The sequence below is a fragment of the Sceloporus undulatus genome, chromosome 1 (genome assembly GCF_019175285.1).
Source record: "Sceloporus undulatus isolate JIND9_A2432 ecotype Alabama chromosome 1, SceUnd_v1.1, whole genome shotgun sequence".
NCBI lineage: Eukaryota > Metazoa > Chordata > Lepidosauria > Squamata > Phrynosomatidae > Sceloporus > Sceloporus undulatus.
Genome location: NC_056522.1, coordinates 24,160,440 through 24,174,207, shown reverse-complemented (window position 1 = coordinate 24,174,207; position 13,768 = coordinate 24,160,440). Strand labels below are relative to the sequence as shown.

At 38.9% G+C, this 13,768-nt stretch overlaps 1 protein-coding gene across 1 annotated transcript in view; it reads right to left on the bottom strand.

The window, feature by feature from the left end:
* ZC3H6 (zinc finger CCCH-type containing 6) overlaps positions 1 to 13,768 on the bottom strand; it is a 40,615-nt gene that overhangs the window by 11,277 nt on the left and 15,570 nt on the right. The window contains 6 exon segments of the mRNA XM_042438540.1: positions 1,305 to 1,558; positions 2,841 to 2,950; positions 6,219 to 6,330; positions 7,953 to 8,069; positions 8,627 to 8,733; positions 11,882 to 12,116. Coding sequence (XP_042294474.1) covers positions 1,305 to 1,558; positions 2,841 to 2,950; positions 6,219 to 6,330; positions 7,953 to 8,069; positions 8,627 to 8,733; positions 11,882 to 12,116 — 935 coding nt within the window.

Here is a 13,768-nt window from a genome sequence, read left to right as displayed (position 1 = left end):
CCAGAGGACAGGATCAAGATTCAAAATGACCTGAATAGACTAGAAAGCTGGGCCAAAGCTAACAAAATGAAATTCAACACGGAGAAATGTAAGGTATTGCACTTAGGGCGGAAAAATAAAATGCACAGATATAGGATAGGTGACACCTGGCGGAATGAAACTATGTGTGAAAGGGATCTAGGAGTCCAAGTAGACCACAAGTTGAACATGAGTGAACAGTGTGATGTGGCAGCTAAAAAGGCCAATGCTATTTTAGGCTGCATCAATAGAAGTATAGCGTCTAGATCAAGAGAAGTAATAGTGCCACTGTATTCTGCTTTGGTCAGGCCCCACCTAGAATATTGTGTCCAGTTCTGGGCGCCACAATTCAGAAAAGACATTGAGAAACTGGAGCGTGTCCAAAGGAGGGCGACAAAAATGGTGAAGGGTCTGGAAACCATGCCCTATGAGGAACGACTTAGGGAGCTGGGGATGTTTAGCCTGGAGAAAAGAAGGTTAAGAGGTGATATGATCGCCCTGTTTAAATATTTGAAGGGATGTCATATTGAAGAGGGAGCAAGCTTGTTTTCTGCTGCTCCAGAGAACAGGACCCGGAACAATGGATGCAAGCTCCAGGAAAAGAGATTCCACCTGAACATTAGGAGGAACTTCCTGACAGTAAGGGCTGTTCGACAATGGAATGCACTCCCTCGGAGGGTGATAGAGTCTCCTTCCTTGGAGGTCTTTAAACAGAGGCTGGATGGCCATCTGTCAGGGATGCTTTGATTTGGATTTCCTGCATGGCAGGGGGTTGGACTGGATGGCCCTAGTGGTCTCTTCCAACTCTACGATTCTATGATTCTATGATTCTTTTGTATTTTGAAAAGACAAAGAAAACAAGTGCAAGTGATACTGAGTCCTTGGAGGGGGAAACACATTTCTGTGCTGTACTGGTTAAATGTGTACCCATTTTCCTCCTGGTGTAAAAACAGTTTTTCACGTATGGTTCTCTGCTTTGGAAAATGAGGAAGGAGAAGGAATAGGGGGCAGAGAGCAATGAGTTGCACCCAGCAGGGCAATGGACAGAGGTTGAGCAAACAGTCCTTAACACTTTTATTCAAAAATACAGCTATGTTAGTCTGTAGAATCTGTATTTAGAGAGATCTTGTAGCAACTCTGAGACTAACTGAAAGAAAGAAGGTGGCAGCATAAGCTTTCATTGTTACAAGTTCTCTCTACATACTAACACTTTTATTATAACCTTGTCAGAATACAATCAATGTTCTGAACTTCTTTCATGCTTCTTGCTTTAGTCTAATACTTACGTTTTTCCAATTTTGTGTGCTAAATCCACTGTTGGCTTCACAACTATTTCAAAAAGAGATGGAATTTTTTTGAATTCACCAGAGGGATCCTGACAAATTTCTACATCTTCCTCAGTAAATGAATATGGTTCTGGTGGAGTTGGCAAAAGTCCAACTCCTGGAGGTGGTTTAGGAAGAGGAACTATTCCACGCTTCCTAAGTTCTTCCACTTCTTTCTCGTCATCATTTTGTGGCTCCTCATCATTATTTAAAACCTACAGCACACAGGTTAAAAAAATTTAAGTTACACAAATTTCCATTTTCTAACATTTTAGTGGCCATTATATAATGCCACCACATATTTACTTAATGGGATTCTGACTTCCCTGATCCATAAGATTCAGTATAGAATAGAAACCAGGTTTAGAGTAAAATACACATGCCATACTCCAGTTAATCTCACCATTATTTGAAAATGCCTTCCAAAACCTTTCTTAGTTAATGAAAACAGTATATCCTAAACTTATATATCAAAACAGATCACAACCAAATGTTCAAACTCTTGTTACTAAAAATGGTCAACTCACTGGCAGAGATCCAAAAAAGAAGGGGATCTTTTAACAGAGAGCAATCATTTAATTGGTTTAATACATGGATTAGGTTTAATCTCATCGACCACCGTCACAATGACAAGAAAGGTTCTTTCAACAGGTAGGTTAGTGAGTGAGATGAGCCCAATACCAAATTCTTTTCAACATGGAGTTAGAGAGGTAAGGCAATTAACCCACCCTTCCCCCAAATTCTGCTGAAGCATGAGGTTTGCTTCAGCTCTGCAGTTGTTAAGACACATAACCATAACAGGTTTCTGCCATCCTTTTCCAGCACACAGTTGGAGACATGGAAATGAGACAAACATGTTTGCCTCTGTACCTAATGGGTGTAGCGCAGCAAAGCTAACTTCACTCTTTCATTTCAGGGATAGATGGGAGAACCTAAGGCATAGAAACGTCTACTGGGCACAAAGACAGAGCAAGCCAATTCAGTTCCTGCTAGTCACACACAGAGGCATAACAAGATAACATGTTCCATTCTATTCTCAAGTGCTCAGCTGGTAGTAGGAGGCTTGAAGTGCATGGTCTTGCTTTATGCCCGATAGGGTCTCTCAGAGAAGAATGTCCTCACAATACAGAGGTGAAATAAGCTTCTGCCCAACCTACAGTTCTCCCTTTAGATGGGAGAAACTGTCTCCCAACTCCTCCCTTTGCATGTTTTAGGGTCAGAGATAGAAAAAGGTTTTTGGCTAATCTCTTCCTATGTTTCAGGGATGCACATTGATGTCAGGCATAATACCCAGGGTCACTAATAATAATCTAGTGGCAAAACATTTTGGCTGAACAGTAAGGGCACAATAATGTTACACAGCAGTTCATGTATAATCATCTATAAACATACCAAGATTTCTTGGAAAATCTAGTTAAAACTGTTTTTTCATTTTTGGAAAAAAAACCCCTTCATATTCAACTATGAGATCACAGTGACAGAAGGAGAATAACTCACCTTATCAAGTAGTTCTTTTGACTCTTTAGTTAGTGGGTCATGTGAAAACTTACACTTATCCCCATGGTAGCACTTGGCTCCTGTATGATAGAACTTGCAAGGGAATTCATGTGAGCCAATATTAAGGACTCTAACAAGTACATGTTTTCTAATAACATTGCTGGTACATCCCCCATTTTGACAGGAACAGTAAGGTGGAATGAACTACACTGAAAGGAGCCTGTGAAATTGTTCACACTGACGTCGAAGGCTTTCATGGCCAGCATCCATAGTTTTTTGTGGGTTTTTCGGGTTATGTGGCCATGTTCTAGAAGAGTTTATTCCTGACGTTTCGCCGGCATCTGTGGCTGGCATCTTCAGAGAATGCTGACCTGGAAGAGAGTGGGTATATATATACTGTGTGATCATGGGTAAGGAGGAGTGATTCCCATGTTAATCTGTGTATTGTTCTGTTGTTGATGGCCGGGCCTCAGGGTAGGAGGATATGAAAAGAGGATTAGTGTCTGTTAATTGGTGATCACTGTCTGCTGGGAAGGGTCAGAGGGTTTCCCAGCAGACAAAGATCACCAATTAACAGACACTAATCCTCTTTTCATATATTATTATTATTATTGTTGTTGTTGTTGTTATTATTATTATTATTATTATCTTCATTTATAAAGCGCCGTAGATGTACACGGCGCTGTACAAAAACCAAATAAAATCAAGAATATATAAAAAGCCTGCCTATGGCATGCAATCTAGAAGTTAAAACAACAGGTTAGAAACATCATAAAACAAGTTAAAACAGCAAGTATCAAATATTGAGACAAGCATCAAAACAACCAGGTCACAATCATATTATTATTAATCCTCCCACCCTGAGGCGGCCATCAACAACAGAACAATACACAGATTAACATGGGAATCACTCCTCCTTACCCAGGATCACAGTGAGAAGATCCATCTCCCGACTCCGAAGGAGGAGCATGCCTCTTTTTAAAAGAGGATTTTGAGCCTGGGCCTGTCTCCTTAGGTCTAGCCTTGTCCTTGTCGGAGGACTTTGGCTTAGAACCCACTCCGTCGGAGCCGTGCCTCTTGTCGGACTTTGCTGCAGTAGCACTTGGCTTGGTGCAGGGCTTCAGCTTACAGCCCGCTCCGTCGGTGCCGTACCTCTTGTCGGACTTATCGGCAGTGGCGCTTGGCTTGGTGGAGGAGCTCCAGGCCACAGTGGCACTAGGCTTGGTGACGGACTTAGAGCTGTGGGCCACAGAATTGGCATCCGCCGATGTCGACATCAAAGCCACGGGCGTGGAACCTGGCCGGTCGGCCTCCTGCAGCTTCAGAACCCCTTGGTAGGTAGCCGTAATGAGTCTGGAGTCCCGGTTTTTCCTCGCCTGAAGGGTAAGGGACTTACAAAGAACACACACCCTGGAATCGTGGTTCTTGCCCAGGCAAAGGAGGCAAGAGGAGTGAGGATCCTGGATGGGGATCTTACCACTGCAAACATCACATTTTTGAAGGGTGCCGGAGACATCCTTAACAGAATCGAGATCCAAGAGAAAAGTCAGAGATGCGCCAAATGGTCAACAACACATGGGGGATTCAGAAGGAGAGTGGTCAAATAACAGTCCGTAGTCAAGTCCAGTGAACAAGATCAATATCAGCGAGTGAAGTTCACCAAGCAGCTAACGCGACCGAAAGAAGGAACTGGGGAAAGAGTGGGAACGCAGAAGGCTTATAAGGGATGGGCGGAGCTACCGCCAAAAAGTTGCAAAGTAAACTTTGCCCAGTGATTCCAGAAGTTTCCGAGCAGCACTGCGCAGGTGCAGTACAACCCATTTGTATGATTCGCAGAGACCACGAAGAAGAAATATATCCACTCTCTTCCAGGTCAGCATTCTCTGAAGATGCCAGCGAAACTTTAGGAATAAACTCTTCTAGAACATGGCCACATAGCCTGAAATCCCACAAAAAACTATGTTTAAACTGATGTTCAAGGGATGACAGTCACTGGGGGTTTGATCAATGGGGTCCTTAAGAGAGTTCTTTTTAAAGAATTCATGCTAAGTTAACCATTTGGATACAATTTTCCCTTCCATAAATGTATTCCTTATTTTAAACAAGTACATAACACAATTTCATCTCAGAGGATTTTACATCAATGTTAAAAAACATTAATAATACAGATTTAAATATGAAATATACATTTTTCTAAATGGCTGTGCAAACAAAAAGATTTTGATCTGGCATAAAAAAACCATACAGTGTTAGGCTGAGGGGAACTTCCTGTGGTACAGCATTCCAAAGCAAGCCACCACTGAGAAAGTCTTGTCTTTTGTAGCTAAGGATATTTTTTTCAATTACTGTCATTCTCCATAGAGGAAACAAAAACAGGTTCTTCCCTCAAACCTTTGTTTTCAGCCACTGCTGCTTCCAGAAAAGGTCTAGCAGGAAAAGTGTGGGGTGGGGGTGGGGGAAAGGAACATTCCTTTCCTGCCCTTTCCCTAAATTTCCTTTATCAACTTTTACATAAGATGTAATGGCAGCAACAAAAATCTTTCTTCAACGCTTTCCTTCCATTTTTGAGAGCTTGTCTACATGAATAAAATACTCCTCATTCCAACCGAACAGACTGTGATCTGGCACATGTGATTCAAAGGAATGTGGGCTATTTGCCACGGGGGAGGTGTCTCCCAAAAATTCCACTAAGAAAGGACTCACAGAGTATCTGAGAGGATGAGCATTATTGAATGTGTAGCCATCTGTCTGCTTCACAAGGCTGCACATTTTCAGCATTGGGAAGGCAAATAGTTACAAATTTGCACAGGAAAGTGAAGACAATTAAAAGTTGATAGGAATGTGTGAAAATCTGCAGCAATTCGCATAATCCATTATGTGTAGACCAGCCCTGAGAAAATGAAGGATAGCTTTCCTCCCTTTTTGTTGGGCTTTTAGAATAACCAACAGAACCAAGATGGTACTTTCACTTTCTACAAAAACCAAATACAACAGCAGAAAGCCTTAAATCTTCCAGGTTCCCCAATTTGCCATAAAAAGTAGGAAAGGGAAGATATTAACCACAAATAAAAGGTTTGGATCATAAAAGGTGTGGTTTAAGACAACACTGTGGTTCCTTGTATTATAATTTTAAGAAGCAAGTCCAAGGAAAAAGCACAGATTTTTATATTTTTAATAACAATCAATGGATTAAAGGTGAAATACTTCCTTTAACATTTGCATGGCTATGAATTCCTCAAATCCCTATAAGAAAAGGGCCTATCTGGTGTTCTGCAAATATCAGTTTATATTACATGTACATTACTACTAACTAATACTACTAATAATTATTCAACATGATACTCACACCATTGCTGGAATTATTTTGTAAAAGGATATTATGCATATAAATGCAGTTCTCCCCTTTGGAACAATAACCCTGTATATAAAACTTGCAGATTTCCTTTTTCTTTTCTATTTCTGCATCATGATCAAATTTACATTGGTCTCCCTGTGGAAATAAAAAGAGAGGTTATCAGTTCCAAATGTGGAATTCTTCCATTTCAAGTTGAATATTTATTGATAATACTATAGACTCTGATTCAGCATCATCCTGTTTTCTTCTGTTGGCATTGCTGAAAATTAAAAATTAACTGAACTAACAAATCAACAAAAGTCACAAAGGGAAGAAGCCTACTGTGGGGACCTCCACTTATACCACGACTATGGTACAAAATGTGGACACTCCTATTTGGCATACCACTATAATATCAAAGTTACTACCACCCTTGAATAACAGCATGTGTCTGAACTCACTCATTCGAATAGCACTATTATTGTGTTTTCAGAGGTATGTATGTATATCACAAGAATAAGTTATTACACAGAAGTTCAACAGGCAGTTAAAGATCACTTGGTGAACCTCAACCTGTAGTTCTTTCCGTATTTCATCATAATTTGTTTTAACTGACCCAAAATACAGTGCGCCCGTGTGCCATATGTGGCTTTAACCTTACACGGAAGGTTAAGCTGCGGGAGATATAATGGTGTGTGTGCCTGTGGTGCATGCAGCATGCAGGAATGCTCCCCATTAAAACAAATGGGGTTTCAGCATACTTGTTTTCCCTCATATGCAGGGGTGGGTGGGTTCCAGAACAGATCCCCCATGTATGGGGAGGGCTCACAGTACAAATTTTTACTCCTTCACTTTCTTGTCTATCACTGACTGTAACTAATTCCTAGCTCTCATATCTCACTAGTTTACACACACCAGCCTTTTTAAAATTCTGTGTAAAATGTTCATATAATCATCAGTCACCCCAATATTCCATGCTCTCGCCTCTTCCCAAGATATCACTTACCTTATATCATATACAAAAATTGCATACATAACCACACTTTATCTTAATTTCTCTAATAAACACAACATTTAAAAAAACCAAAGGAGTCCAGAACATCACAGTAATGTTTTATGAACAGATTCTATTTGTACTCAGGAAATTCTTCTTTCCTCCCCCTCCACAGGCCCCTAGCCACTGCCTCCCAATCTCTTCTGGAGAGTCAACACAATGCTTCAGAGTAAACTTTGAAGGTGTGCAGGAGGAAAGGAAAATAGCTCTCCAGTTCCTCTGAGAGACAAAACTTCACATACTATCATCCAAAGTGTAATATAAAACTAATATTTCTATTGTAATAAAAATACTGCAGTTGTTCAGAATTTATTTTCACACTCTAGTTTTCAGCTGTAACTGTTGGACAGAGCTGGTAGCCAAGAGAGTTGCAAACTAACACAGCAGTGACGCAACACTACGTAAGAAGATATGTATATAGCATCAGACTATCAGAACAAACATGCTAACATAAGCCACCAATACTTGTTGAAAATGACATAGTTACTTCAAATTCTATACTGTTCTTGTTAAGTATTAAATATGAAAGTCTACACCAGTGTTTAGAAATACTGTAGCTATACATAATTTTGACTTTTCTTGTAGTTCTGTAAGTAGTTTTCTCTAGTATTTTTTTTATACTGAGCTTATAAAAAAATAGTTATGATAAATCTTGTGTTGGCAGTGAGAAAATTGCAATGAAAATAATTTAACCCAGTTTCAAAAAGAGAGATTATATGTTCACCTTAATACACCGTGCCTCTAGGAAATATTTACAAATTTGTTTTCCTTTGTGTTCCACAGTATGCTGGTTTATGAATGCCTGACTCATAGTTGGCCATTTCTTCACAGGCCTTATTTCCTATAAAAACAAATATCTTGTTTTAATGTGCTGCTTCATCAAATATCACTAGAAAGTGAAACAATTATAACATTCATAGATTAAAATAAATGATTAACTAAGCTTCCCATAACATTTAAAGCCAAACAAATATATTGTTTTGGCATATATAATAAAGGCTGAAGACAAAGGCTCTTCATATTTAACATTGGTGATGAATAAGAGGATTGACAATTTAGCCACTCAAGTCAAACTATAGTTTTACTGCTGCTGACTAACTTCAGTAACACTGGTTATTTATATTAATTTCATTCTGCTAATTCAGCTGCTCAGCACTACTTTTCCAGATTACAAAATTGGACTATCCTTTCCTACATCTTAGCTTCATAAAATGTTTGTCTCATAATGCATATTGTGCATAAGCTGCACAATCCAAGCCATTTACTCCAGCCATCATACTGACAGCCTATCTATTCTAACTTTTATAAAGTCAAGTCTTTCCACTGAATACTTCCACAGAAATATAAATAAAAATTCCAAGTATTAAGACAAGAGAATCCATTTTCCATTTCATTTACCTCTTCGAGTCCTTTATTTATCCCTCTTCCCCTTCCACGATCTTTACGCTTCTTTAGGATGCCACGCCCTCGGCCAATAATGTAACTATTGCCAGTTTGTCCAACACCTTAACAACATACACACAACACGACATATTGGGAGCATAAAGATTATGTTCTGGAAAAGCAACAATATACATATATACTATGCATTTACAATAGTGGATGGGAAGGTCTCTTCTCGCACTCCATTTCAGAGTTGAAATTCTTTTTGAAGCAATTTCTGAGAATACAAAATAGCAAATTGTTCCCAATCCCCCTGAGACCTTTTAGAATGTGTTATGATTAAATCATAGAATCATAGAGTTGGAAGAGACCATTAGGGCCATCCAGTCCAACCCCCTGCCATGCAGGAAATCCAAATCAAAGCATCCCTGACAGATGGCCATCCAGCCTCTGTTTAAAGACCTCCAAGGAAGGAGACTCTATCACCCTCCGAGGGAGTGCATTCCATTGTCGAACAGCCCTTACTGTCAGGAAGTTCCTCCTAATGTTCAGGTGGAATCTCTTTTCCTGGAGCTTGCATCCATTGCTCTGGGTCCTAGTCTCTGAAGCAGCCGAAAACAAGCTTACTCCCTCCTCAATATGACATCCCTTCAAATATTTATACAGGGCGATCATATCACCTCTTAACCTTCTTTTCTCCAGGCTAAACATCCCCAGCTCCCTAAGTCGTTCCTCATAGGGCATGGTTTCCAGACCCTTCACCATTTTTGTCACCCTCCTTTGGACACGCTCCAGTTTCTCAATGTCCTTTCTGAATTGTGGTGCCCAGAACTGGACACAATATTCTAGGTGGGGCCTGACCAGAGCAGAATACAGTGGCACTATTACTTCTCTTGATCTAGACACTATACTTCTATTGATGCAGCCTAAAATAGCATTGGCCTTTTTAGCTGCCACATCACACTGTTCACTCATGTTCAACTTGTGGTCTACTTGGACTCCTAGATCCCTTTCACACATAGTTTCATTCCGCCAGGTGTCACCTATCCTATATCTGTGCATTTTATTTTTCCGCCCTAAGTGCAATACCTTACATTTCTCCGTGTTGAATTTCATTTTGTTAGCTTTGGCCCAGCTTTCTAGTCTATTCAGGTCATTTTGAATCTTGATCCTGTCCTCTGGGGTATTAGCTATTCCCCCTAATTTGGTGTCATCTGCAAATTTGATAAGTATGCTCCCAATTCTGTCATCCAGGTCATTGATAAAGATGTTGAATAGCACTGGGCCCAGGACAGAGCCCTGTGGGACCCCACTGGTCACTTCTCTCCAGGATGAAAAGGAGCCATTGTTGAGCACCCTTTGGGTTCGGCCGGTCAACCAATTACAGATCCATTTAACAGTTCCTTTGTCTAGCCCACATTTTACAAGCTTGTTTGCAAGAATGTCATGGGGAACTTTGTCAAAGGCCTTACTGAAATCAAGATATACTATATCCACAGCATTCCCTTCATCTACCAAGCTGATAATTTTATCAAAGAAAGAGATTAGGTTTGTCTGGCATGACTTGTTTCTCTGAAACCCATGTTGACTTTTTGTGATTATGGCATTGCCTTCTAGATGTTCACAGACTCTCTGTTTAATGATCTGCTCCAGAATCTTTCCTGATATTGATGTCAGACTAACTGGACGATAATTGTTTGGATCCTCTTTTTTCCCCTTTTTGAAGATGGGGACAACGTTTGCCCTCCGCCAGTCTGCTGGGATCTCTCCTGTTTTGCAGGAGTTTTCAAAGATTATTGCCAATGGCTCCGATATTACATTTGCCAGTTCTTTTAATACCCTTGGATGGAGTTCATCTGGTCCCGGAGACTTAAATTCATTTAGATTAATAAGGTGTTCCTCTACTATCTCTTTACTTATTCTGAGCTGAAATTCCTCTATTCTGTCCTCTGCTCCATTATCCTCAGGTTGAGCACCCTTTGCCTTTTCTGAGAAGACTGAGGCAAAGAAGGTGTTGAGTAATTCTGCCTTTTCTCTGTCTTCTGTTAGCATTTTGCCATCTTCTCCACGCAGTGGCCCTACCGTTTCCTTCTTCTTCCTTTTGCTGCGGACATATCCAAAAAAAGCCCTTTTTATTGTTCTTAACCTATCTAGCAAGCCGGAGTTCATTCTGCGCTTTAGCTTTTCTGACTTTACCCCTACACATGCCTGCTATAATAAATACAGTTCTTTAAAATCATATATACAGTTGCAGAAACAAAACATTTTGAAACTCAGGTAGAGAACTTATACATTTTATCATGTGTTTTTATTTCATCTGAACTATGGCTGGCCCCTCTGATCAGTAACCACTTAGTTACATATCATAAAATATTGCATTAAGTGATATGATGCCTGAAGAACTGGCCTTCTTCCTACTGAGAATTGTCTTCAAAAACTGTGTGTTTTGTAATTGCTATTACCATGCTTTATTTCTGTTTTAACTTATTTTTATTTAATGTAACTGAATGCACACAAGCCTTGGTCTTCCAGAATAAAAGGCAAAGAGGTTTGTTAATTCAAGTAGAAACTTTAAGTAAAAGTTTTCATTACATTTTTTAAAATAATTTAAATGTATTATCACAGTTGGTTTTTAAAATAATTTTAATTGATTTACAACAATTGACTACAATGGGCCCACCATATCAGCAGGCTAGCCATCCACGGACTTGAAAGTCTGCAGATCTCCCTGCCCGATTATTGTCAATGGTGGCACATGCATGTAGCTGCACCGACACAACTGCACAAACTTACTGTTGTCCAAATTGTATAATGTTTTACATCCTTGTTGTAACCCGCTTTGATCTCCTTTGGAAAAGCGGGCTATAAATAAACAGTATTATTATTATTATTAACTTTACCGCCCATTGGCTGTAATGGAGCTTGAGCATGAAGGTTTTTACTCATCCCGGGTGGGGAATCTGGGATCTTAACTTTAGTGTTTAGTTTTATGTCTTTGCTTTTTAGGATCTGGTCTAATTTGTAAATAGATCCCCTTCCCAGCCTGACTCTTCTAATTTCTTCAGTACAATCTCCATTCTGATCAACGACTAGTCCAAGGTATGGGAAATCTTTATATATTTCAATTTCCTCGTTGTCTACATTGAAGTTATTAACTCCTCTATGGTCATTAATTTTTTTCCCTTAATGTTTATACAAACATCAGGCATTAGGATAAATTGTCAAAAGGTTCTCAGCTTATGGAGCAGGTGGGCAGAGAACAATCCTTACCTTTCTGAATCCCTTTCATTCCTTGTTTTTTCATTTCTTTTGAAACTGGATCTTCTAAATCAGTATTTGAAGTCTCTTTAGCTTGTCTATATTGTTTTAGCTGGTCAGCAAAATCCTCTTTTTCATCCTCATTGTAGCCAAAGTCATCGCTATAACTATCATAGTCTTTGTTTTTTGATTTTTTGTTATAGGGCATCTTCTGTAAAGAGGTATACTTCCCTGAAATATACCCATGCTGCAAGAAAGAAAATGACAGTCAGAAGCATATCAGGATACAAACTGTAAATATAATCTTCTATACTAATCAACAGCAGATGCAGTTTACTTACAGATATCGAACAGGAAAAACAAGTGCCCTACACCAGTTTTTACTATTGTGACTTTAAATAAAATATTAAATGTAATGTTGTGCCTGTATACTTTTCTATCCTGAATGAGAATCATTCATTGCCAGTCACAGAAATATGTACTGGTGGTGCAAATCAAAATAGTAGAGAGATGCCTTCAATGTTTATTCACTCACAGAAGGACTGACAATTATAAAGAAAACAGATCTGTTCATCTTGCTATGGGTACTGTGTTTTCCAATCTAGCTAAGATTTCTGGCATTGCAGGTTTCACATCCTACTATTCTAGGAGAAACATTAATTCTGGGTCTCAAAAAACTGTAAAATAAAGTGGCTGAAAAGCTGGAATAGGTCACTGTTGCTTTTCCCCCCCCCAAAAGCAAACTATAAATCGCACAAATGGCTGAACTAGAAAGAATTCACTAGTAGCGGTGTGGTGTTAAGCCAACTGTAAATATATAAGTACCAAAACTGGATGAAAAGAGAAATAATATTTTATACCCACCATCTACATATACACACAGCAGCTCTAATTCCTTCTAACAGATGTTAGTCCAACAACAGCTTGTTTTGCAACCTGATTTTATTGATTTTGCTATAGTGCTTGTTGCAATTGAACTGCGGGACATCAAGAAATAAAGAAACGCTCACTTTTTGCATGTTTTCAATTGTTATTCTAAATTTTGAGCCACTGTGAGCCCCAATTTGAAGGAAAAAGCGGGATATAAATAAATGTAACAACAACAGTAATAAAAGCATAGACAGAGTTCAATATGCTCTATTAAAGGGAAGGCAAGTAGTATCCAAAATGAAATGTTAAATTAACCCAGTTATCTCCAAAAGCCCTGACTTTTTACTATCCTGAATTTATGCAAATTAGTCATTTTTTAAAACCAAAAACTGAATAATTAAAAACAACCACGAAATGAAGGGATATGTCTTGAGCAAGACCTTTGGTACTTACAGAAATGGCTACAAAGCTAGATGAAGCTGAAGGCTTTTAAGGATGTGACTATATTAAAATTAGTAACACTAACAAGATAGTGCTTCTAAATTGTCTGGAAAAATTTCCTCTATGCTGGATTCTCTCTTTAAGAGTTAACTATTTGAATTTACCTGCAAACCATTCATGTGATTATTGCAACCATTCAATAAAAGTTACTACCTTCACCAAAGAGAGACTTTCATTTTGACAGCATCTCCAATTTTAAATTTTAATATAAGGAATATTCTGTATATTAAACTATATGAAATCATACTCCAGCTAATAGTTTATAGTGACTTTATAAGACAAGTATAAATGAAATTGTGTGAATAGTGATACTGACACTGATCTTATCACCAAGCAACTGTTGGTACTAATGAAGAGGAAACAAATATTACCCTCCTTTTTTGCAGTACAACAATAAGAGGGCCTCAGATTGAATTACTTTGGAAAACAAGCACTTTTTATGTTTGGAAGATATTCAATTGAATCACTTGTATGTCTTCTCACTTTAACATATAACAAATCTTCATACAAAACATGATACTTCTGTCC